The following is a 24326-nucleotide window of genomic DNA, read 5'->3' on the forward strand; positions in this document are numbered from 1 at the left end:
TCTGCGGTCTGCTTATGAATCCTCTCGCTACTTACATGGCCATTAGACTTTCCAAAGGATGCTGAAGTCATTGCAAGCATTACAGTGGAGAGCAAGACTGTGAGCTGCAGAAAGACTGTAAAATATTTTACCCAATATGGTATTCAAGAGGGCCATCACCCTGACTACTCTCTCAATATTGTGGGCAGCTTGCTAGACACACCACCAAGCTGTTTATTCAGAAATAAGCAACGAGGCTAGGCCACATGTGGGGGCAGGGTTATGTAGACCCACTGCACAGTGCAGTTGGTAGTTGGCACAGACACAAGTCCCAGTTTACCAGGTTAGTACAAACAGAGGCAATATGAAGCTCCCCAAAGAGGGGCAAGGAAAAAGAGTGAGCACATATGACAAGGGAGAGTTGAAGGTGCAAGTGGAGGCTGACGGACAAACACCCTTTCCGCACCCACTCTGTCAAGTTCTGTAAGAGGTTTCAATGATACCATCTCACGTTCTTCTAAATCCTAGACAGGACCGTCCCAGTCTGCTTCATGAGATAGCCCCCACCCCTAACCACGAAATCAATCTGGGGAAGGTTTGCTGTGCTCCCTCTATAACACAAAGATCTTTTCTTAGCTGAGGAGCCAGACCTGTAAACAATTTTCGAATCTTGGTCTTCCTAAGAACCTGAAAAATTTGAAAAAAACTCAGATCATGTTTGAGTAAAAGGTCATCTCCCTCCTGTCAGGTTCCTCTCATCACCAATGCTCTCTAGTTCTGTTCCAACCTGCCAGTCTTGCTCTGTCTAAATAGCTGAGTGCCTATCACCTTTAGTAATCAAACATTGTGGAGCATTCTAAAGGTGCAAATCTAGGTAAACTGTGCCCATTCCCTCCTCCCCGGTGAAATGCAGGAGACCAAATTAAGACATGGCCTCCATTTTCAATGTCCTTGCTGTTCTTTCCAGTAATTCCTTGAGCCGCTGTTGCTGGTGGCTGGAATTCTGGGTGCTTCTGGCGATCTCTCCAATCTTTCCTGAGAGATGGTGCTATCCTTCAGATACTCAGTTGGGAAGCCATTCAAAGGCCAGAGCCTGTTACTCAGGCACAGGTCACAGTACTGATGACGGTCACAGCCTGTCAGCCTTGAGACAATTACAGAATAGGAGGTCACTCAGACTCTCTCAAGCCTCATGGGCAGGAGTTAATTCAGCCCCTTGAAAACCAATTACAAAGCAGCAAGCGGCCATGCAACAAGGGGACAGGGGACAGGGGAGCTCAGAAACAGAGAGAAAGCCATACAAGGAATCCAGAAACAAATTCCCAGTCTAGAGTGGATCTGATAATTGATGAATTCCTCACACACCTTCACACTGATAGTGTACTCAGATCAGCAACTTACCCAGCCCTAACAGGTCACTTGTGGCTCCAAATAGTCAACATTACTCATCTTCAATTCACTTCCTTTTTTAAAAGTTTACACTTAAATTGGAGATAAATTCTGAATAAAAATGAGTTGCAAGCAATCTGTCTAGTATTGACAGGTGGGAGGGAGCTGCACTTTGTGTCTGACCCGTACCCTGGGAGAGTGTGATGTGACAGTGCAGAGGGAGCTTCACTCTGTGTCTGAACCCAGGAGTGTGTGGTGGAACAGTGTAGAGGGAACTTTACTCTGTGTCTGACCTGTGTCCTGGGAGTGTGATGGGACAGTGTCAAGGGAGCTTCACTCTGTGTCTGACTGATTCCCTGGGGGTGTGTAATGGGACAGTGTGGAGGGAGCTTCACTCTGTGTCTAACCCGTGTCCTGGGAGTGTGTGATGGGACAGTGTAGAGGGAACTTTACTCTGTGTCTGACCGGTATCCCAGCAATGTGTGTGATGGACAGAGGCTGTTATTCCTTCTTCTGCCCTTTGCCTATACAGACCACAAGAAGAATGGAAGAGATTTTCACAGAGTAGAACAGTTCACAGCTCTGATTATTTCCTTAATACCACAATTGAGTTGAGCAAGTGACCACGGTGCAGCGTGTGTGTGAGGGGGAGGGAAGCAGTCTCTCAGCTGAGCAGTACATGTCGTGTCATTTGTCCGTTCTCACATGCCAGTGTTCACTGCGCTGTGCCAACATGGCAGGACGGCTGCCTTCTCATGGAGTTTAGAGTTCCCTGCTCCACTCTCCAAACTCATCTCAGATGGCAGCCACTGAGCAATCAGGCTGCACATCCCTGGGGCACGGCAGAGTGAAGGGGCAGGGGAGGGAGGGCAGGTGATAGACCAAGAACTGGGACCCCAGTGGGCAGGAGAGCTGGAGAAAGAATTAGGAGGGCTGTGGTGGCAAGGAGGGGAGGAGAGGTGATAGAGAGAATGGAAAGAGGGGGAATGAGAGTTCTGAACCCCTCCCCAGCCTCCCTCAGCTGGTGTGGTGGGGGACAGCTGCCCTTTGCCCTGCACTCTCAGGGCCCGTGCTGCAGCATGAGATTGCGCAGCAGCCGTTGCCGACCCGCTGTGTAGTCATCTTCGTCCACATTGACCAGGAGCTTGATGGCCTCGTGGCCCACGGCCTGTTTGAGCGAGTCGGTGATGAAGACACCCTTCAAGGCTTCTAGTAGTGAGCCGTTGATGTAGTCCCTCCAGAAGGCATCCAGGTAAGTAAGCTCGGAGAACTTGATGTCACAAATGATGGAGCCTAGGTCCCGGGACTTGAGGATGGTGTTGGCCTGTGCAAACCGCTCGAACTGGCGCTCCAGCCGCCCAGGCTTGTTGGAGAACACATTGCCCTCCAGCGCCGTCTGGTGCTGACAGTACTCGGCCCTCACACGCAGCCGGATGTCTGAAGAGAAAAAGCACAGGATGAATGGAGGAGATGGAAAGGGAGATAGATAACCATAACCACATAACAATTACAGCACGGAAACGGGCCATCTCAGCCCTTCTAGTCCATGCCAAACGCTTACACTCACCTAGTCCCACTGGCTCGCACTCAGCCCATAACCCTCCATTCCTTTCCTGTCCATATGCCTATCCAATTTTACTTTAAATGACAATATCGAACCTGCCTCTACCACTTCTACTGGAAGCTCGTTCCACATAGCCATCACTCTGGGTAGAGAAATTCCCCCTTGTGTTACCCTTAAACTTATGCTCCTTAACTCTCAAATCATATCCTCTTGTTTGAATCTCCCCTACTCTCAATGGAAAAAGCCTATCCACGTCAACTCGATCTATCCCCCTCATTATTTTAAAAACCTCTCAAGTCCCCCTCAACCTTCTACGCTCCAAAGAATAAAGACCTAACTTGTTTAGTCTTTCCCTGTAACTTAGGTGCTGAAACCCAGGTAACATTCCAGTAAATCTTCTCTGTACTCTCTCTATTTTGTTGACATCTTTCCTATAACTCGGTGACCAGAACTGTACACAATACTCCAAATTCGGCCTTACCAATGCCTTGTACAATTCTAACATTACATCCCAACTCCTATACTCAATGCTCTGATTTATAAAGGCCAACATACCAAAAGCTTTCTTCACCACCCTATCTACATGAGATTCCACCTTCAGGGAACTATGCACCATTATTCCTAGATCACTCTGTTCTACTGCATTCTTCAATGCACTACCATTTACCATGTATGTCCTATTTGGATTATTCCTACCAAAATGTAGCACCTCACACTTATCAGCATTAAACTCCATCTGCCTCCTCTCCCCTTCAGATGAAGGGGAGGGGAGGCAGAGGACAGATTACATAGAGTAGGGTGGGATTGAGTTAGTAAAGTGGGTCCATGGAAAATTTGGCTGTGTGGAATTGGAATTGACTGGCTCACAGAAGGCAGAGGGCAGTCCAAAAATCAATACACATTACAAATCAATACAATTCACAATATATTGAAAGGATATGCAGGTCAGCAGCTGAGGTGGGGTTGTTCTGTATGTTAAAAAAAAAACAATATCCTTAGAAAAAGGAGACATAGGATTGAAAGATGTAGAATCCTTGTGAGTACCGTAGATTCCGGACTACAGAGCGCACCTGATTAAAAGCCGCTGGCTCTAATTTTAGAAATAAAATCAATTTTTTAATTGTAAAGGCCGCACCGGATTTTAGGCCGCACCGCTACTTTTAAATATACATACGTATCGGTAACACAAATTACGTTGCATATACTTTTTTACTGAACAGCACGAACAACATTCCAATATCTCCTAGCGACTGGTAAAAATATATATACAGCGAGCCTTTAACTTAAAAGCAGCGTTTTCGTTCGGGTCTGACGCGCTTGCGTAACGCGATTGGGTCTGACGCGCTTGCGTAACGCGATCGGGTCTGACGCGCTTGCGTAATGCGATCGGGTCTAATCGGGTCTGACGCGCTTGCGTAACGCGATCGGGTCTAATCGGGTCTGACGCGCTTGCGTAACGCGATCGGGTCTAATCGGGTCTGACGCGCTTGCGTAACGCGATCGGGTCTAATCGGGTCTGACGCACTCGGGTCTTGCTTTTCTTCGAGTATTTTCCATGTTGATGAGGGTGAGTACAAATGACTGATTTACAATAATTTAATTGTGAAAGTGCGCTTGATTTATCGTACAATTTCATTGGACCTCTGTGAACTACTCATCAATTTTATTGGTCTACTGTTACGAGGCAAAATGTTTACGAGGCGGCATGAAAAAAAAACCATGTATTAGCCGCTTCGGATTAAAGGCTGCAGAGTTCAAAGCTGTTCAAAATGTGGGAAAAAAGTAGCGGCTTATAATCCGGAATCTACGGTAGTTAAGAAATTGCAAGGGTAAAAGGACCCTGATACAAGTTAAAACAGAAAGATGCCATTTGGCCCACAATATTGTACTGAACCAGCTAGAAAGCAAATCAAAAATACCCAGACAGTAATCCCTAATCACTAGAAGTTCGAGAGTGTCAGGGGACAGGAGTGAGCGTAGTTGTTATTACTAGGGAGAAGGTGCTTGGGAAGCTGAAAGGTCCGAGGTAGATAAGTCACCTGGACTAGATGGACTACACCCCAGGGTTCAAGAGACTGTGGAAGCATTAGTAGCAATCTTTCAAGAATTGCTAGATTCTGGAATGGTTCCAGAGGATTGGAAAATTGCAAGTATCACTTCACTCTTTAAGGGAGCGAGGCAAAGGAAAGGAAATTATAGGCTAGTTAACCTTAGTGGTTGGGAAGATGCTGGAGTCTGACAGGAGGCAAAGAGTGGGGCTAGAGGGGGTACGTTTCTGGCTGCCTGCTGGTGACCAGTTGTGTTCCACAGGGGTGTTGGGACTGCTTCTTTTCATGTTACATGGCAATGATCTGGATGGTGGAATTGATGGCTTTGTGGCCAAGTTGCGGACGATTCAAAGATAAGTGGAGGGGCAGGTAGTATTGAGAAACCAGGAGACTGCAGAAGGACCCAAGCAGATCGGGAGAATGGGCAAAGTAGCAGCAGATGGAATATTGTGGAGGAAAGTGTACTGCTATGCACTTTGGTAGAAGGATTAAAGGCGAAGACCATTTTCTAATTGGGGCGAAAATTCAAAAATCACAGGTGCAAGTGACTTGGGAGCCTCTGTGCAGGTTTCACTAAAGGTCAACTTGCAGGTGAGCTGGTGGCAAGCAAGTCAAATGCAATGTTAACTTTCATTTGCAGAGGACTAGAATACAAAAGCAGGATGTACACGCTGAGGCTTAATAAGGCATTGGTCAGAATGCACTTGGAGTATTGTGAGCAGTTTTGGGCCCCTTATCCAAGAAAAGATGTGCTGGCCACATAGATGGTCCAAAGGAGGTTCACGACAATGATTCCGGAAAAGAGATAATTAAAATATGAGGAGTGTTTCATGGCTCTGGGCCTGTACTCAGTGGAGTTTAGAACAATGGGTGAAATGCATCGTATATTGAAAGGTTTAGATAGCGTGGATACGGGGAAGATAGTGCCTATTCGAGTGCCTCTAGGACTAGAGGGCACAGCCTCAGAACACAAGAACATCCCTCAAGAACAGAGATGAGGAGGAATTTGTTTAGCCAGAGTACAGTAAATCATTGGAATTCATTGCCACAAATGGCTGGAGACAAGTCATTGCGTACATTTAAAGCAGAGGCTGATATGTTCACAATTAGTCAGTGTGTTGTCAGGAGAATTGGGTTGAGAGGGATAATAAATCAGCCATGATGGAAAGGCACAGCAGACTCAATGGACTGTTTCTGCGAAAGCACAAGTCAGGAACATCAGTATCGCAGTGGAATAAAAGAAACTACAGGGGCACGAACGAGGACCTTGCCCAGGTGGCTTGGAGGAGGTTACTGGCAGGCATGACGGCAGAGAAGAGGTGGCTGAAGTTTCTGCGAATAGTTCATAAAAAGCAGGATAGATATGTCCCACAGAAGCAGCTGTTGTTAAATGCAGGACTAGGCAACTGTGGCTGACAAGGGAAATTAACAACCGCATAAAAGCCAAGGAAAGGGCATAAGGTAGTAAAAGTGAGTGGGGAGTTAGATGACTGAGAAGAATTTAAAATCCAACAAAAGGCAACAAAAAAAGCTACAAGAGAAATGGTAAAATATGAGGGCAAACTAGCCAAAAATATAAAGCAGGATACTAAAATTCTTTTCAGTTTTTTTATATAAAGAGTAAAAGGGAGTTGAGAGTTGATATTGTGCACAACTTTAAACTGTATCAATGAATGTTTAGCACATAGAGGATAAATGAACTAATTGAAGAATTTTATCCCAATTCTCAATAGAGATAGTAAAGTTAAGTTCTCTTTCTCAATCATTTTTAATCTTATAAAAGGCCTCTGAACGTATTTTCATAATTATATTGTAAACATTTGACTTTACACCTTTCTGAAAAGGATTTAGTTCTAACAATTTCTCCAAAATACCCAAAAAATCAAGATTTGGAAAGGTAGGAAGTACAGTGTTTAAGAAATTCCTGATCTGTAAATATCTAAAAAAAATGAGATCTGGGCAAATTATATTTATTAGATAATTATTCCCATATAAATCCTATATGTGACAGATGTCATTCTGAGATAGCTTTAACTAATATGTTTTGGTCATGTCCACTTTTGAAGAAATATTGGAAAGACATTTTCGATATTATTTCCATGGTATTGAACATTGATTTACAACCTCATCCTATTACTGCAATCTTTGGTTTACCAACGATGGAGTCAATCCATTTATCTTCTTCTGCTTGTCGGATGATTGCATTTCTTACATTAATGGCTAGAAGATCTATTTTGTTGAATTGGAAAGAAATTAATCCCCCTACCGTATTTCATTGGTTTTCTCAAACTATGTTATGTCTAAATTTGGAGAAAATTAGAAGTGTCGTATATGACCCTTCTATTAAATTTGAAAAGATTTGGAGGCCATTTATTCAATATTTTCACATGATGTAATTTGACCCTGTTCCAATCCTATTTGTTTTTCTGGTTTTGATTATATATATATGTTGAGAGGATCAGAGTTGGGGACACTGATGATTTTGTAATTTTTTTTATAGATACTATAAACAGCCCATTTTTTTTTCTTCTTTCCTTTTTTTTCTTAATAGTTAGTGGTTAGTTTGTTAGTTTAGTTTTTCTTAGGGTATTAATATTTTTTTTCTTTTTCTCTTTTCTTTTTTTTCCAACATGAATTACTTGGTTTTTTTTTGTTTCGTTTATATGACATTTGTATCATTCATGATTTGGGAAGACTTAACTATATTGTACTTATTGCTTGTGTATCCTTTTATGTTCATTTTAATTTTGTAAGTTTGTAATCCCATTATCTATGTACTAATCTTATCATGTTGATATTAATAAAAAGATTGAAAAAGAAAGAGAGTTGATATTGGACCACTGGAAAATGATGCTGCTGAGGTAGTAATGGGGGACTAAAGAGATGAACTTAATAGGTACCTTGCACCTGTCTTCAGATTAGCAGTATGTCAGAGGTCCCTGAGTGCCAGGGAGCAGGAGTGAGTGCCATTGCCATTACAAAAGAAAAAGTGTTAGGCAAACACAAAGGAATTAAGGTGGTTAAGACACCTGGACAGATGGACTGCATCCCAGAATCCTGAGAGGTTGCTAAAGAGATAACGGATGCATTGGTCATATCTTTCAAGAATCACTTGCCTGTTCCCACAGGACTGGAAGATTGCAAACACCACTCCACTCTTTAAGGGAGAAAGGCAAAATAAATTATAGGCCATTTAGCTAAGCCTCAGTAGTTGGAAAAGTGTTGGAGTCTATTATTAAGGATGAGGTTTTGGGGTACTTGGAGACTAATGATAAAATAAGTCAAAGTCAGCATGCTTTCTGTGAAGGGAAGTATTGCCTGACCAATCTGTTAGTTCTTCGAGGAAGTAACAAGCAAGATGGACAAAGGAGAGGCAGTGAATGTCATTGACTTAGATTTTCAGAAGGCATTTGATAAGGTGCCACACATGAGGCTGCTTAACAAGATAAAATCCCAAGGTGTTGCAGGAAAGATACTGGCACAGGTAGAGGAACAGCTGACAGACAGGAGGCAGCCAAGTGGGAATAAAGGGGGCCTTTCTGGTTGGCTGTCAGTGACTAGTGGTATTCTTCAGGGGTCAGTATAGGAACCATTACTTTTCACATTGTTTGTCAATGATTTAGATAATGGAATTGATGTCTTTGTGGCAATTGCATTAGTACTTAGACAAATTGGAAGAATGGGCAAAATAGTGACAGAAGGATTAGTGTTGGGAGATGTAAAATCATGCATTTCGGTAAAAAGGAACAATAGTTGTGACTATTATATGAATGGGGAGAAAGTTCAAACAGAGGTGCAGAGAGCCTCGGGAGTCATCGTGCAAGACCCCCAGATGGCTAATTTACAGGTTGAGTCTGTTGTATTTATTTCAAGTGGAATAGAATATAAGCAAGGAGATAATGCTGAGGCTTTATAAGACACCAGTCAGGCTGCACTTGGAGCATTGTCAACAGTTTTGGGCCCCATATTCCAGAAAGGATGTGTTGTCATTGGAGAGAGTCCAAAGGAGGTTCATGAGGATGATTCCAGAAATTAAGGGGGGGGGGGGGGTTAACACATGAGGAGTATTTGGCAGTTTTGGGCCTGTACACTCTGGAAATTAGAAAATGGCATGGGGGGGGGGGGCGGGAAATCTCAATGAAATCTACTGAATGTTGAAAGGACTAGATAGGGTAGATGTGGAGAGGATGTTTCCTATGGTTGGGGTATCCAGAACTAGAGGGTATGGCCTCAAAATTGAGGGGCGACTTTTCAGAACAGAGGTAAGGAGGAATTTTTTTTTAAGCCAGAGAGTAGTGAATCCGTCAAATGTTCTGCCACAGATTGCAGTGGAGGCCAAGTCTGTAGCTACGTTTTAAGCGGAAGTTGACAGTTTCCTGACCAGTCAGGGCATCAAAGGATATGGCAAGAACACAAGTGCATGGGTTGAGTGGATTCCGGGATCAGCCATGATGGAATGGCGCAGGAGACTTGATTAACTGAATGGCCTAATTCTGCTCCTATGTCATGATCCAAAATGCAGTGTATTCTGTCTGGAGGTTGGTGAGCAGTGGTGTTCTACAGGCAGCTCTTCTGGGACCTCTTTTTTGTGATGTTTACAATTAACTTTGATGAAGAAGCCAAGGGGATGGTAAGTTAGTTTCAGTGACAGGTTACTATCGATGCAATGCTCCTCAGACAGGATGAAGAGGTCAATACTCCCCAATGCCATTAGGCTTTACAATTCTACCTCCAGGACTTAAGAACTTTTTAAAAGCTATTAATGCTTTTTGAGACGGTGATTTAGATGCATATCATTTTTTTTTACTGAGTTAAGTATTGTATGTAATTAGTTTTGCTACAGCAAGTGTATGGGACATTGGAAAAAAAGTTGAATTTCCCCATGGGGATGAATAAAGTATCTATCTATCTATATACAGAGAGGATGCTGGTGTTGTGGATAGTGGTAAACTCAGATCAGGCAGCATCTGAGAGCTATAAACAGTGTATATTTTAAGCCAAGACCCTTCATCAGGACCAGAAAAGAAAGGAAAGAAGCCCGAATAAGAATGTGGGAGGAGTGCAATCCGGCAAGTGACAGGTGAGTCTTGGTCCTGGTCATAAGGGCGGGGCAGAGTGAGAGAAGGAATGAGATGGCTACTGAATGAGAGAACACAGGGGTGGGCAGTAAAAGAGAACATAGAAATCTACAGCACATTACAGACCCTTTGGCCCACTATGTTGTACCAACCATGTAACTTACTCTAGAAACTGCCTAGAATTTCCCTAGCACATAGCCTCTATTTTTCTAAGCTCCATGTACCTATCCAAGAGGCTCTTAAAAGACCCTATCGTATCACCTTCCACCACCACCGCTGGCAGTGCATTCCACACACCAACGACTATGTGTGGAAAAACTTACCCCTGACATCCCTTTGGTACCCATTTCCAGGCACCTTAAAACTATGACCCCTTGTGTTAGCCATTTCAGCCCTGGGAAAAGCCTCTGACTATCCACACAATCAATGCCTCTTATCTTCTTATACACCTCTATCAGGTCACTTCTCATCCTCAGTCGCTCCAAGGGGAAAAGGCCAAGTACACTCGACCTATTCTCATAAGGTATGTCCTCCAATTCAGTCAACATCCTTGTAAATATCCTCTGTACTCTCTCTATAGTATCCACATCCTTCCTGTAGTGAGATGAGGGGGGAATGATTACCGGAATTAGGCTGGAAACTGCCAAGACGTCCTGAGTTTGGACATAGGTTTTAGTGGGGGAATGGGAAGTGGAACTAAAATGGGTGGCCAACAGCAGATTCCAGCTGTTGCAATGGACAGAACAAATATGCTCAGTAAAGTTTCCCATTCCCCCAAACTCCATCAGGACTCAATGGGGAACACCAGATGCAACAAATGACATTGACAGACTTGCAGCAAGTGAAATGTTGCTTCACCTGAGGGACTGTTTGGGGCCCTGAATGGTGGTGAGGGAGGAGATGAAGGGGCAGGTATAGCACTTGTACCACTTGCAGGGATAGTGCCAGGAGGGAGATCAGTGGTGCAGGACAAGTGAACAAGGGACAGAGTGATCCCTGCAGAAATGAGGGGCAGGGGAAAGACATGCCTAGTGCTGGGATCCTTCTGTGATGGTGGAGAACGTTGAGGCCAGCATCGAGAGTAGAGGAAGGGAATTCCCATTCTTTGAAGGAGGACATCTCATATCCAGGAATGGAAAGCCTCATACTGGGAACAGATCCAGCAGAGGTGGAAAAACGGTGAGAAGGGAATAACATTTTTATAAATGATAGTGCAGGAAGATATATACTCAGGATACATAGCTGTGAGAGTCAGTGGGTTTGTAAAAGATGTTAGTAGATAGTCTGTCTCCAGAGATCAAGAAAGGGGAGAGGTGTCAGAGATAGACCAAGTAAGTTTGAAGGCAGGGTAGGAGCTGGAGACAAAGTTGATGAAATTGATGAGTTCAGCATGGGGGCATGAAGCAACAATAGTCATCAAAGTAGTGGAGAAAGAGTTGTGGAGAATTACTAGTGTAGGCTTGGAACACACAGCTGACAAAAAAATCAGGCATATCTGGGGGTCTACGCGAGTAATCATGGCTGCGCATTGGGTTTGGAGGAGCTGAAAGAGAAATCATTGAGAATCTTATCAGTTCCAACAGATGGAGGAGTGTGGTGGTGGAGGGGAAATGGTGGAGTCTGTTGTCAAGAAAGAAGTGGGGAGCCTGAGGCCTTCCTGATAAGGGACAGAAGCATACAGGGACTGCATCCATGGTGAGAATTCCCAATTTTATTCTGGCTTCTTTCCCCTTCTTTTGCAGTCCTGATGAAAAGTCACTTGTAATTCCCTCCACAGATACTGCCTGACCTACCAAGTTCTACCAGCACTTTGTGTGAGCTAGTCAAGACTTGCAGCTTCTGCAGAATCTCATGTCTCCATTGTGGATAGTGTGAAAGGTTGTAGGTTACAACAGGATACAGACAGGATGCAGAGCTGGGTGGAGAAATAGCAGATGAGTTCAATTTGGGAAAGTGTGAAGCGAACTTAAAGGTGGAATAGAAGTTTGTTAGCAGTGTGGAGGAACGGGCTCCTTCAGAGTTGCCACATAAGTTGACAGGGTGGTTACGGCGACCGATGGCGTGCTGGCCTTCATCTGGCAAGAGAGAAGAGATAATGGTGCAGCTCTACAAAACTGGTTAGACTAGAGAATTGTATTGATTGCTGGCTGTCTCATTATAGGAACAATATGCAAGCTTGAGGTGCACAGGTGATATACCAAGATGCTGCTTGGATTAGAGAGCACGTCTTTGAGGATAGGCTTAGCTAGCTGGGGCTTTTCTCTTTGTGGAGCAATGGAGGATAAGAGAAGACATGACAGAGGTGTGTAAGATTGTGGAAAGCATAAGAGTAAACAGCTAGCACTTTCTTTCCCAGGACAGCAATGGCTGTACCAGAGGATATTGGTTTAAGGTGAGCAAAAAGTTTAGGGGAGATGTCAGAGGTAGGTTTTATACAGAGTGGTGGGTGCCTGGAATACACTGCTGTAGGTGCTGGTAGTGACTGATAGAAGAGGAGCATTTAATGCACGAAAAATGGAGAGTTGCAGGCTGTGTGGGAGGCAAGGGTTAGATTTAATGTGGAGTATGTTAACATAGGCTGGCACAATCCTATGGATACTGTGCTGTGTTCTACACAGGGCTAGTAGGGGTAGGGGTGCAACAGTAAGCAGAGAGTGATCCTAGGAGGTGAAGTCCAAAGGAAAGAAGGGCCAGGTGAAGGAGCAATAACATCGGGAAGGAGACACGAGTTGGTGAGAAGTACTGTGGCCAGTGGAAATGTGGGAGGCTGTCCCACTGGTGAGGGGGGATCAATTTGCTGAGTTCCTGAGCACCAACGAAAGTGATGGCTGTGGGAAGCAGAGGGAGGTGATCATAGGTGGCACAGGGAAACTGACAGAAGAACTCACCGCAGGTTTGCTTCTCCTTGCTGTCCAGCACAGCAGTCTTCTGCTTTCCCCGCCGGCTCCCCACAGCACGGCCACGGTGCACTCTCTGTCGTAGGGGGTGAGGAGCCACAGGGGCACAACACAGTAAACGGCCTAAAGGGAAAATAAGGAGAGAATGGAGATGGACCTTCACCATGTCTTGGGAGTCTGTAGGGACAGTATGAATGAGCTTCACTCTGTCTGACCCATGCCCTGGGAGCGCGCGGCGGGACAGTGCAGGGCGGGGCGCATGGTGGGACAGTGCAGAGGGAGCCTTACTCAATCTGAACTGTGCCCTGGGAGTGTACTGTATGACGGGACAGTGTACCGTGTACCTGTCCTGTGCTTCTTCCCACCTGTTTTGTTGTGCTCTGTCGCTCCCTCAGCAGCCAGGCTTCGAGGTACAACATAGGTGACAGAACTCTGCTCCAGATACTTGTCCACAGGATCCGGCGACACTGGAAGGAGGGAGAGGAGGGGAAGTGAGCTGAGCTGGCACGTCTTCCCTTGTTGCCCAATCTCTCTCTCCCACCTCCTTTTGCTCCTCAGTCACCATCTGTCAGCGAACCCACACCTGTTGCTCTAGCATCGGTATGAATTGTAAACGCAAAATACTCTGCAGATGCTGGGGTCAAAGTAACACGCACAACACGCTGGAGGAACTCAGCCGGTCGGGCAGCATCCATGGAAACGAGCAGTCAACGTTTCGGGCCGAGACCCTTCGTCAGGACTGAGGAGAGAGGGGGCAGGGGCCCTATAAAGAAGGTGGGGGGAGGGTGGGAAGGAGAAGGCTGGTAGGTGCCAGGTGAAAAGCCAGTAAGGGGAAAGATCAAGGGGTGGGGGAAGGGAAGCAGGGAGGGGATAGGCAGGAAAGGTGATGGAGGAATGCAAGGGGAAAGCACTATGGGTAGTAGAAGGCAGAATCATGAGAGGAGTGATAGGCAGCTGGAGGAGGAGGCAGAGTGAAAGTGGGATGGGGGGAAGGGAGAGGGAGGGAATTACCAGAAGTTGGAGAATTCAATGTTCATGCCAAGGGGCTAGAGACTACCCAGACAGTATATGAGGAGTTGTTCCTCCAACCTGAGTTTGGCCTCATCATAGCAGTAGAGGTGGCGTGTATGGACATATCCGAATGGGAATGTGAAGCAGAGTTAAAATGGGTGGTTGCTTCACATTCCCATTCAGATATGTCCATACGTGGCCTCCTCTACTGCCATGAAGAGGCCAAACTCAGGCTGGAGGAGCAACACCTCATATACCATAGTGCTTTCCCCTTACATTCCTCCATCACCTTTCCTGCCTATCCCCTCCCTGCTTCCCTCCCCCACCCCTTGATCTTTCCCCTTACTGGTTTTTCACCTGACACCTACCAGCCTTCTCCTTTCCACCCTCCCCCCACCTCCTTTTATAGGGCCCCTGCCCCCTCCCTCTTCAGCCCTGACGAAGGGTCTCAGCCTGAAACATTGACTGCTCGTATCCACGGATGCTGCCCGACCTGCTGAGTTCCTCCAGCGTGTTGGTATGAATTGTAATCCCTGTGTCTCACCCTGAGCCTGCTGGTATGTGGTTCCAGGTTCTTATACATCTTCCCACAAGGGAGAGGGAAAAGAGAAACAGCCCAGGATGGTTACAGTCATTGCTTACTCTGGTTGTGAGAAGTATATATGATAAACAGGCTCTTTGGCCCACTGTGTCTGTCCTGACCACCCATTTACACTAACTACACCCTGCTCTGGCCAGCAGTCATCCAGCCTCTCTCCACCTGCACAACTTCCAGTTGCTGCATCACCACCTCAGAACCCTGCTCGCCACAGAACTCCCAGTCTCAGGAATGTACCGAGGTCACATCAGCTGTCACTCAAGCTCGGCATGCCAGCTTCCACAACAGAGCACTCGTCCTGAATGTGGGGTGAAGATGCCAGAAAAGACATAGGTGAATCGGTCATTGTAAACTGTCCCGTGATTAGGCGAGGCTTAAACTGGGGATTGCTGGGCGGCATGGCTCAAAGGGCTGGAAGCCCTTATTCTGCACTGCATCTCAGTAAAATTAAAACTCCCACATGGCACAGGATGTACGTTGAGAGAAACTGCCCCAGTTCTTTAAACTCACCCAACAGCTGCAGAGAAAATACTTCCTCAATAGGTGTATCGAGAGCGACTTCACCCACTGGGAAGGAAGAGTCTGGGTCTGCAGGTGTTTGGTCCGATTTATTGAGACGCTACTTCCACTCAGTTTGAACTTACCAGGGCCATTTCTCTGTCTCAGCGGTCTAATTAATGAGCCAGGCCAGGTGGGGAAAGCATCAAGAGAGAATTTCCAGCTAACAGCGATCACAGCATTACAAGGATTAGAGTGTAGCTACTGACGAGGTGTAGGGGGTAGAGGGCTCTGGACAGACGCAGTACTGATGACCCTTGATGTCCGGCAGTTGCACGCTACCTCATAGGGTGGACAGACATCACTGGTCCCCATCCATCTCCTGAATCTCTCACGTCTGCCTCCAAGCGGCACATGGCTTCAGCTGGTGGGTTAACTGAAACGAGGGGGGTGGTGTTGACATGGCATCACTGGCTAGAGCGAATAAGCTCCCGAAGAACTACAACAGCCATGTGTCCGAGACCAGAGCAAGCCACCGAGTTGGAGGACATGGGTTGTGGTCTGGCCTGGAGAGCAGTGGGCACCGCCAGGACTCACTAGCCCAAGACATGCGAAGGCACCCCTACAACCCATAGGGCGTCACAGGATCTAAACCAAACTGAACAGATGAGGACGTAGGCCTCTCCAAGAGTAAAATCAGTGGATTGGAGCAGAACCAGTTTCCAGGGTTGGGGAACAGACTGGATCCAGGTGAAATGGGGTTGCAGCTTCACAAGAAGAACTGTAATTAAACGAAGATGGTCTTTACAGATCTCAACAGGAGGACTGTTTGCAAGTTAAAGGCAGAGCTCTCTGGACAGAGCAGAACGGAGAACAGAGACCAGTACAGCACAGGAACACGCTTCTGCAAACAGGAACATCCTTCCTGTAATGAGGTGACCAGAACCGTTTGCAATTCTTCAGATGTGGCTTTAACAGTTTTTTTTTAAAGTTGCAACATAACATCCTGACTTAATCAATGCCTCACCTAATAAAGGCAAGCATTCTACACATCTTATTATCCCCAGAAAGGCAGCAGATATAGAAAATGGCTGATAGTGGAAAGCTCAGGCGATACAGGAGACCGGACACGAAAAGGACTCCATATATCCTTACAGGCACGTGATTCAGAAGAGACAGCAGTGTGGTGGTGCTGCTGCCACACGACTCCAACAGTCCGGGTTCCACCCCCATCTGAGTCTTGTCCGTGTGCACTTTGCACGTCTCCCCTGTGAGCACATGGGTTTCCCGGGGTGCTCCAGTTTCCCCCCCACAGGCTGTCTGCAGCAAATTTCTCATTCAGTTCACTGGTGTTCACAGAATTAATGGGCAGATTGAGAATGTGCAGAAACTGCAGGGGCCTAGCAGAGATATTTAAATCATCCTTGGCAACAGGTGAGGTGCCAGAGGGTTGAAGGATAGCTAATATTCACTGATTAATAAAGGCTCTAAATTTATCCAGGAATTATAGGCCAGTGAGCCCAAGATCAGTGGTGGGCAATTTATTAGAAGGTCTTCTTAAGGGGCCAGATATACTATGAGTATTTGGATAGACAGGGACTGATCAGGCATAGTCAGCATGGCTGTGTGCATGGTGGATCATGTCTAACTAATCCTGTTGAGTATTTCAAGGAGGTTACCAGGAAAGTTGATGAAGGCAAGGCAGTGGATGTTGTCTACAGAAACTTTAGCAAGGCATTTAACAAGGTCCCACATGGGAGGCTGGTTAAGAAGGTTTAGGCTACGTCCACACTAGACCGGATAATTTTGAAAACGCCGGTTTCGCATAAAAACGATAGGTGTCCACACCAGGCATTTTTAAAAATATCTGGGTCCACATTAAAATGGATATTTTGGCGAATCTCCTCCTACTGCGCATGTGCAGGACACATCTACTGAAAACAAGCGACATGCTTGGTGTCGAATCTCGCCGTGAAAGACCTAGTGCGCGTTTGTTCAGTTACAGACTAGAAAAACTTAAATGACAGACAGCTGTTGCCCCTCACGCAGGAGGACTTAAAAGTAAAAAAAACAAATACTTAAGTATATGGAGGCAACCGACAGGGAGTTCACGGACAGATTGACCCGGCTGACAACGAACACTGAAAAATTGATCAACTCTGTTGCACTAATAAAGCCCCTTGTTAAATGTGTAAAACATGTCTGCATCAGTGTTATCCTGTATTTCCATACAATGTTACATTAGGCTGTTACACATCTATTTGAGAAGTACTTACATAAATAGGTAAACCACCTTCATACAAGCAAGGACAGAAAACAGGGCAAAGTGAGTATACTTATTTATTCAGTAAGTTATGGGTTTTTATGGGTATTTGGTGGATGCACTTCTAACTCTTCTGGCTTCAGTCTTGTTGCCATCTGTTCTGAAATTGTTAAGATTGCGTTCAAGAAAACAATGAAACTCCGCGCTACCGCCACCATCTGTTCCGGCACGGCATGACAGCGTTTTTAGATTTCTCCCGTTACCCCCGTCCACACTGCTCCGGCCAAGTGGCATTTTCAAAATTACATGCTCCGGAGAGCGTTTCTGAAAATCTCCATTTTCGGGGGATGAAAATGCCGTTTTAGTGTGGACGGAGGGTAAAAATTAAGAGAAAAAGCTTCGGTTACAGATTTATCTGGTGTAGTGTGGATGTAGCCTTAGTTGCTATTCAGGATGAGGTAGCAAATTGGACTAGAGGTTGACTTAGTGGGAGAAGCCAGAGAGTGTAGTAGACGTGTACCTCTCTGACTGGAGGCCTGTGGCCGGTGATGTGCCAGAGGGATCGGTGCAGAGTCCGTTGTTGTTTGTCATCTATATCAACGATCTGGATGATAATGTGGTTAACCGGATTTACAAATGACACCAAAATTGAGGGTGAAGTGGACAGTGAGGAAGGCTATCATGATTTGCAGAGGGATTTGGACCAGCTGGAAAAATGGGCTGGAAAATGGCAGATGGAATTTAATGCAGACAAGTGTGAGGTGTTGCTCTTTGACAATACCATCTGGGGTAGGTCTTACACAGTAAGCGGTGGAGCAATGAGCAGCGCAGTAGAACAAACAGACCTGGAAATACATGTCCATAGTTAACTAAGCGTGGTGCCACAGGTAGAAAAGTAACTCAGTAGGCGAGGGAGCATCAATAGAAGAGTACAGTCGACATTTTGGGCCAAGACCTTTCATTAGGACTGTATATATACACATTATAGTATTTGTCATATACATTAATGATCTGGATGATGGGGTGGTAAATTGGATTAGTAAGTATGTAGATGATACTAAGATAGGTGGCATTGTGGATAATGAAGTAGGTTTTCAAAGTTTGCAGAGAGATTTAGGCCAGTTAGAAGAGTGGGCTGAGCAATGGCAGATGGAGTTTAATGCTGATAAGTGTGAGGTGCTACATTTTGGTAGGAATAATCCAAATAGGACATACATGGTTAATGGTAGGGCATTGAAGAATGCAGTAGAACAAAGTGATCTAGGAATAATGGTGCATAGTTCCCTGAAGGTGGAATCTCATGTGGATAGGGTGGTGAAGAAAGCTTTTGGTATGTTGGCCTTTATAAATCAGAGCATTGAGTATAGGAGTTGGGATGTAATGTTAAAATTGTACAAGGCATTGGTAAGACCGAATTTGGAGTATTGTGTACAGTTCTGGTCACCGAATTATAGGAAAGATGTCAACAAAATAGAGAGAGTACAGAGAAGATTTACTAGAATGTTACCTGGATTGCAACACCTCAGTTACAGGGAAAGGTTGAATAAGTTAGGTCTTTATTCTTTGGAGCGTAGAAGGTTGAGGGGGGACTTGATAGAGGTATTTAAAATTATGAGGTGGATAGATAGAGTTGACGTGGATAGGCTTTTCCATTGAGAGTAGGAGAGATTCAAACAAGAGGACATGATTTGAGAGTTAGGGGGCAGAAGTTTAAGGGTAACACGAGGGGGAATTTCTTTACTCAAGAGAGTGGTAGCTGTGTGGAATGAGCTTCCAGTAGAAGTGGTAGAGGCAGGGTCAGTATTGTCATTTAAAGTAAAATTGGATAGGTATATGGACAGGAAAGGAGGGTTATGGGCTGAGTGTGGGTCAGAGGGACTAGGTGAGAGTAAGCGTTCGGCACAGACTAGAAGGGCCGAGATGGGCCTGTTTCCGTGCTGTAATTGTTATATGGTTATATGGAATCATCAGCTGTCGAACCAGCTGCCAGTGCAAGTGATGCATGTGAGCTCGATTTCAGTGTTTAGGAGAAATTTGGATCGGTACATGGATGTTAGGGTTATGGAGAGGTATGGTCCAGGTACAGGTCGATGGAAGTAGGCGGTTTAAATGCTTCGGCAGACTAGATGGGCTGAAGGGCCTGTTCTGTGCTGTATTTTTCTACCACTATTAAGTCAGGAAATGCTTTGACATTTGGCTTTGAGCCCATAGGCCTCACGATCTCCATGATAGCAGAGCATGAGACTGTACAACTCAAGGTGCAGGACTGTGAGGAGGGGAATGTGCAGAGCCATGGCGAGGGAAGTGCATGAACAGGGGTGCATGGTGTCCCAATTCTCACAAAGCCCCAATGAGATAACTATGGCAGCTCATTACATAACTCTTTAAGATAGCAACTGCAGGAGGCTGCATCTCAGCCGGAGGGCACAGGTAGTGGCTTCGTTTAGTGCTCCCTCCCCAAAGCGGCTACTTACCAGTCTTGCGCCTCTTGAGCGTGACGTAGGGCAGCAGGTCGTGCCGGGTGATGATGCGCAGGAGCTGGAGCACATGCTGGAAGTTGGTCTCGTCGCAGCGGCCCTGCCGCTCCAAGGCGAGGAAGAAGTCGCGGCCGCTCCGGATCAGTCCCCGCTCGTAGTCGGCGATGACATCCACAAAGAGGAAGGAGAGCACCCGCACGTCCCGGTGGGTGAGCTGGGCCCCCACGATCTGGAACATGCGGTGCAACGAGTGGAGCCCATGCTGCTGGATCAGCTGCTCTTCCGGCCACTGTTGGCCACTCCGCTTCCCTTTGGCTGCCATGGTAGGTGAGGGGCACTGGGTCCTCAAAGAGAAACAACCCTTCTGTCCAAAAGTCCTGTCCTCTCTTTGAAGAGGTGGGTCTGAATCTCAGAAAAGGACCTGCAAACCTCTGCCACTGGGACAGTCAGATTCTTCTGCGTTCCATTACCACCTGCCCACCACCCAGCTATATGCAGAAAGTGGGCTCCCCCCTTCCTCCTCCTCTGCGTGGCCTGCACAGAGACACTGGAGGAGATATTGAAGCCCTTGCTAGCTACTGGATGTGGCGTGGCACTGAGCCTTGCTAAGTAGCTTCTCAGAAAAAGAGGTGGGGGAAGGAGCCAATATTGGAGGCCAGGGAGTCCTCAGATAAAATCAGGGCTTCCAGATCCAGGGAAACAATCCTACCCTGCACTGGAAACCGAACTTTCAGAGCACCTGGTTATTAAAGTAAAAATCCCCTCAGAATTACAAATAGAACTTTGTTCCTACCAAGAAAATTTAATAAATAGGATCGATATTTTGATTTAGACGGATAGGCAAACTACTGATAGTGACTCACAGGTCAGGGCAGTCACAAAGTGAAGTCTTTGGGAAAAGAGGGACAGGTAAATAGACTCAGGGCAAAACGAGTAAAAAAGGTTGCCAAGGGAAGACAGCTCGAGCCAAACTTTTGAGCTGAGGATTTATAGCAAAAGCAGGGAACGGGTGGAAAGAGGTGAAATGGAACCGACCAAACAACATCAAAGCGTTGTTCCAAAAAGGTGGACCACGGGAAGGGGGGTTTCGGGGAAAGCGGCACCGTTACCTGCCCCTTTTCTCGCAGTTCAGGGTAAGGGTTCGGGATAACAACCAGCCCAAAGTTTTGTATTGGGAGGGAGCAAGAAAACGAGAAGAAACCAATAAGCAACTCCAGCCGATTGGAAAGGGGCTTCAACTCAATGGACAGCCATTTTTGCTGCTTTAACCAATGGGACGGGGGCTTGGGGAGGGGTGGAGCTTCACGCAATCACTTCTGCTGGTTGTAATTTTCTCTTTTTGCTAAACGCCTCCCTCGACCGTCTGAAGCACGTCTCCTTTGCTTTCAGCGCCGTGGCTGCCGCCTCCTCTGCTTCTTCAGCGCCACCGCCATCTTCCTCGGGTATAAATTGGTAGAGCCGCGATGCCAGCCGGGAGTTGCAGTACAAATTAATGGTCCGCCCATAAATGTTACCACAGGCTTCTGTAACAAAACTACAACACCCGTCAGGCTGCTGGGTACACGGCGGAAAGGATGCGGATGGAGACACTGACGTAAGAGAGAGGCTAAGAAAGGTGTTTTCGCGCTGCCCACTGGGATATGTAGTCTATGATTTGGAACAGCGGTAATCATCCAATTAAGGATGTGGATTACCGAACTAACAATCCCATCGCACAATTCGGCGTCTCCAAATCACATGGACAGAATTTCCTCCAGGGAGTTATAGTCCTAGAATTGGCTACTTTGGAATTTTTAACTGTTAGGTCTACAAATCCCAAAATGCAAGTGAGACTGAGAGGAATGTCTGAGCGCGTAACATACCTTGTGATAGAGGGAGCAACGGGAATTATTTTGTGATGGGCATGGTGCTTTACATTATCCATGAGGCTGATGATAAAAAAAAGTATTAAAACTTGTATCTATTTTGAGGTGCAGTAATTAGACTCATTTCATTTTAAGATGAGTACACTAATAACCACCTAATGCGGAACATGCTTGTGTTTATCCGCTGACGAATATAGGATCCAAGTAGACCTGTTATTTCGGTGGGCGGATTGTGATCTCCGTTTCACAGACAGGCTCTGGGAATTTGATTCCTCAACAGCATAGCGGTGGCACTAGCCCTAGGTGGAGAACCTGCAGCTGACCTCAACAAGATGGGCCCGTACCTCTCAGTTGGCGCTTTGTTCCTTTTGCCCCTCAGTAACACGGATATGACGTCAACGCACATCCGCCGAACGGTGAAGGTCGCGGAGCAATGGCGGCGGCGACGCGGTTATTACTCCGGGGATGCCGGCTCCCTAGTCCTTGTCTTCCTTCATTGGTTCCCAGCAGGTCAGGCCTGGGTTTTGCTTCGGGATTCTAGGGGAGGGAGTCAAAGATGGACTAGGGATAGGTGAGGTCAGAGAGCACCATGTAAAACCAAGGATGGAATGGTAAGGGGTTAGAGGTTACAGAGACAGGTAGAGATTTAGGGACTGGAGGGGCTTACAGAGACAGGGAGGGGTGTAGGGACTGGATGAGGTTACAGAAACGGGGAGGGATACGGGCTGGATGGGGTTACAGAGATGGGGAGGGATACAGGGGCTGGTTGAGGTTACAGAGACGGGGAGGGAGTTGTAGTGTAGAAACATGGAAAGGTGTAGCAACTAGAGGGGTGAGTTGTAGGGGATGAGGAGTGCTGCAAGGTGGGGTGGGGTGGGGGGGGGGTGGGTTCGGTGTTGCAGAGTTCACAAGCGTCCAAGCCAGTAATGTTACAGAGATGGGAGGGATGCAGGAACTGTTGGTGTTTACAGTGATAGGTCGGGTTTGTGTTGGGAATAGATAGTGGGGGTGGGGGGGGAGTATGGCGTAGGGGCTGGAGGATGGGTGGGGTTATTATATGGTTGGGGAAGGACGTGAGGGTTGCCGTAGATTGTAGAGAGTGAACTGAGTTGTGAGCTGTTGTGTTATTAACCTTTGCACTCTGCCCCTTCCCCTCTTCAGAGGAGCCAAGCAATGGCAGCCAGACGCAGCCTGGATGGAGCAGTACGCCGGTGCCGTCATGTACCCAACAGAGGTCACAGCCAAGTGGAAACCCCCTCCCTGGAACGGTAGGGCTGTGGAGAGGTGGTTGTTGACTGTGTGTGTGGACATCATTGTGAATGGGAATCTGACATTTGATTCCACTGTTGAGCCTGGGTAGTTGCCTCCCTTGATGCAGCTGGGCCTCACAGTGGGTCTGTGTGCAAAGCCTGAGTACGTTCAGTAAAGGGGAAGCTGTAGATGTAACGTGTTTTGAATTCCAGAGGCAGTTTAAAAGGTTCCACATTGAAGGTTGGTGTGCAGGATGAGAGCTGTTAGTATTGTGAGACGTGTGTTAAGATAAATTGTTGACTGGTTCTTGCATAGAAGACAGCTAGTCAAAAATGATGGGACTTCTTCGAGCCTCGTGGATTATTCCTTGGCCTTCATTGATTTGTAGATTCTATTACTGATTGGCTGGAGGTGGGAGAGGACAAGGGCTCCACTAAGTTAGGTAGCAGGGAACGTTAAAGATAGGTAATTGGGTAGTGGTAGTCTTTGTCATGCAGCAGAGAAACTGACCCATACTGACCAAGATTCCCATCTGAGTTAGAGTGATTTGTCTGTCCATTACATGTAACTGTCCACGTGTCTGTTATATGTAGTAATGCATCTGTCTCAACCACTGCTATATACTGACTGCACTCTGGGTGAAAAAGGTTCCTGTTAAATCTCCCGCCTCTCACCTACAACCAATGCCCATTGGTTTTCGATTCCCCCAATCCTGAGGAAAAGATTGAGTGCATTCTCTACACCTCTATAAAATCATTCCTCGTTATCCTATGCTCCAATGAGAGAAGTCCCAACCTGATAAACCTTTCTGTGTAACTCAGCCCCTCGAGTCCTGGCAACATTCTTGTAAATCTCCTCTGCACTCAATGACATCTTTCCCTCACCCTCTACTCCCACCCCCCTGGCTCCTGCCCACTGTGCCTCATTTGGAGTACAGCCAGTGCCTCTGACTCATCCAGTGGTGTGCTGACACACAGGGTCGTGCCGTGATGAAGGGGTATGGTATTAGAACCATCCAGATCTTTGGGGGGAGGGTGTGCAGTTTAAGGCAGTGTACAGAAATAATTCAGGTTTACCCTTCCTATTTGCAATGAAAGTTGCTTTGCCCTGTTCCAAATGCAGAACAGGATAAGGGGTGTTGATGTGCATCGTGGTTGCTCGAAAATACAAGAGGTAGAATGTAGGTCAGCTGGAACTCAAGTGTGCTGTACGCCGTGATGGGAGGTAGGAATCAGAGTAAAAGAATGAGTTTACTGAGGAGGAAGGTGCAACGCTGCTGAGATGTGGCCAAGTGGTCATGGCGTTAGGAAGAAAGTCACCTTGCACCCATAGTGGCTGTTCGTACACTGATTCTGCCGTGGATGACCACAGGTCCTCTTTTGGAGCCGTTGTGAGCCCCAGTAGGATC

The 24326-nt window shown here is 46.5% G+C and overlaps 2 protein-coding genes across 3 annotated transcripts in view; one reads left to right on the forward strand and one right to left on the reverse strand.

Annotated features, from left to right (window-relative positions):
• Nucleotides 1-1936: 1936 nt before the first annotated feature.
• On the reverse strand, nucleotides 1937-21283 carry dedd (death effector domain containing). 2 transcript variants are annotated; one of them, XM_073030954.1, is made up of 4 exons: nucleotides 19800-21281; nucleotides 13321-13422; nucleotides 12947-13078; nucleotides 1937-2805 (listed from the first exon to the last, which is right to left on the reverse strand). In XM_073030954.1, the coding sequence occupies exons 1-4, from the start codon at nucleotides 20122-20124 to the stop codon at nucleotides 2429-2431; spliced, it is 936 nt and encodes a 311-aa protein (XP_072887055.1). In that variant the 5' UTR covers nucleotides 20125-21281; the 3' UTR covers nucleotides 1937-2428. The 2 variants fall into 2 exon arrangements, with proteins under 2 accessions (XP_072887055.1, XP_072887056.1); XM_073030955.1 differs by lacking the exon at nucleotides 13321-13422 and having other exon boundaries at nucleotides 19800-21283.
• Nucleotides 21284-22031: 748 nt separating this feature from the next.
• Nucleotides 22032-24326, forward strand: part of ndufs2 (NADH:ubiquinone oxidoreductase core subunit S2) — a 39667-nt gene continuing 37372 nt past the window's right edge. Inside the window, exons 1-2 of the mRNA XM_073030956.1 lie at nucleotides 22032-22177; nucleotides 22829-22935. Of these exons, the coding sequence (XP_072887057.1) occupies nucleotides 22101-22177; nucleotides 22829-22935 (184 nt within the window). The 5' untranslated portion in view covers nucleotides 22032-22100. The remainder of the gene's footprint in view (nucleotides 22178-22828; nucleotides 22936-24326) is intronic.

The sequence above is a fragment of the Hemitrygon akajei genome, chromosome 27 (genome assembly GCF_048418815.1).
Source record: "Hemitrygon akajei chromosome 27, sHemAka1.3, whole genome shotgun sequence".
Taxonomy (NCBI): domain Eukaryota; kingdom Metazoa; phylum Chordata; class Chondrichthyes; order Myliobatiformes; family Dasyatidae; genus Hemitrygon; species Hemitrygon akajei.

Bases quoted from the DNA above. Each gene is read 5' to 3' on its own strand.
- dedd (XM_073030954.1), bottom strand. From the start codon at position 20,124: ATGGCAGCCAAAGGGAAGCGGAGTGGCCAACAGTGGCCGGAAGAGCAG. The intron at 13,423-19,799 runs GTAAGTAGCCGC...CCCTCCTTCCAG, and splicing joins GCTCAAGAGGCGCAAGACTG to TGTCGCCGGATCCTGTGGAC. The intron at 2,806-12,946 runs GTGAGTTCTTCT...TTTTCTCTTCAG, and splicing joins CAAGGAGAAGCAAACCTGCG to ACATCCGGCTGCGTGTGAGG.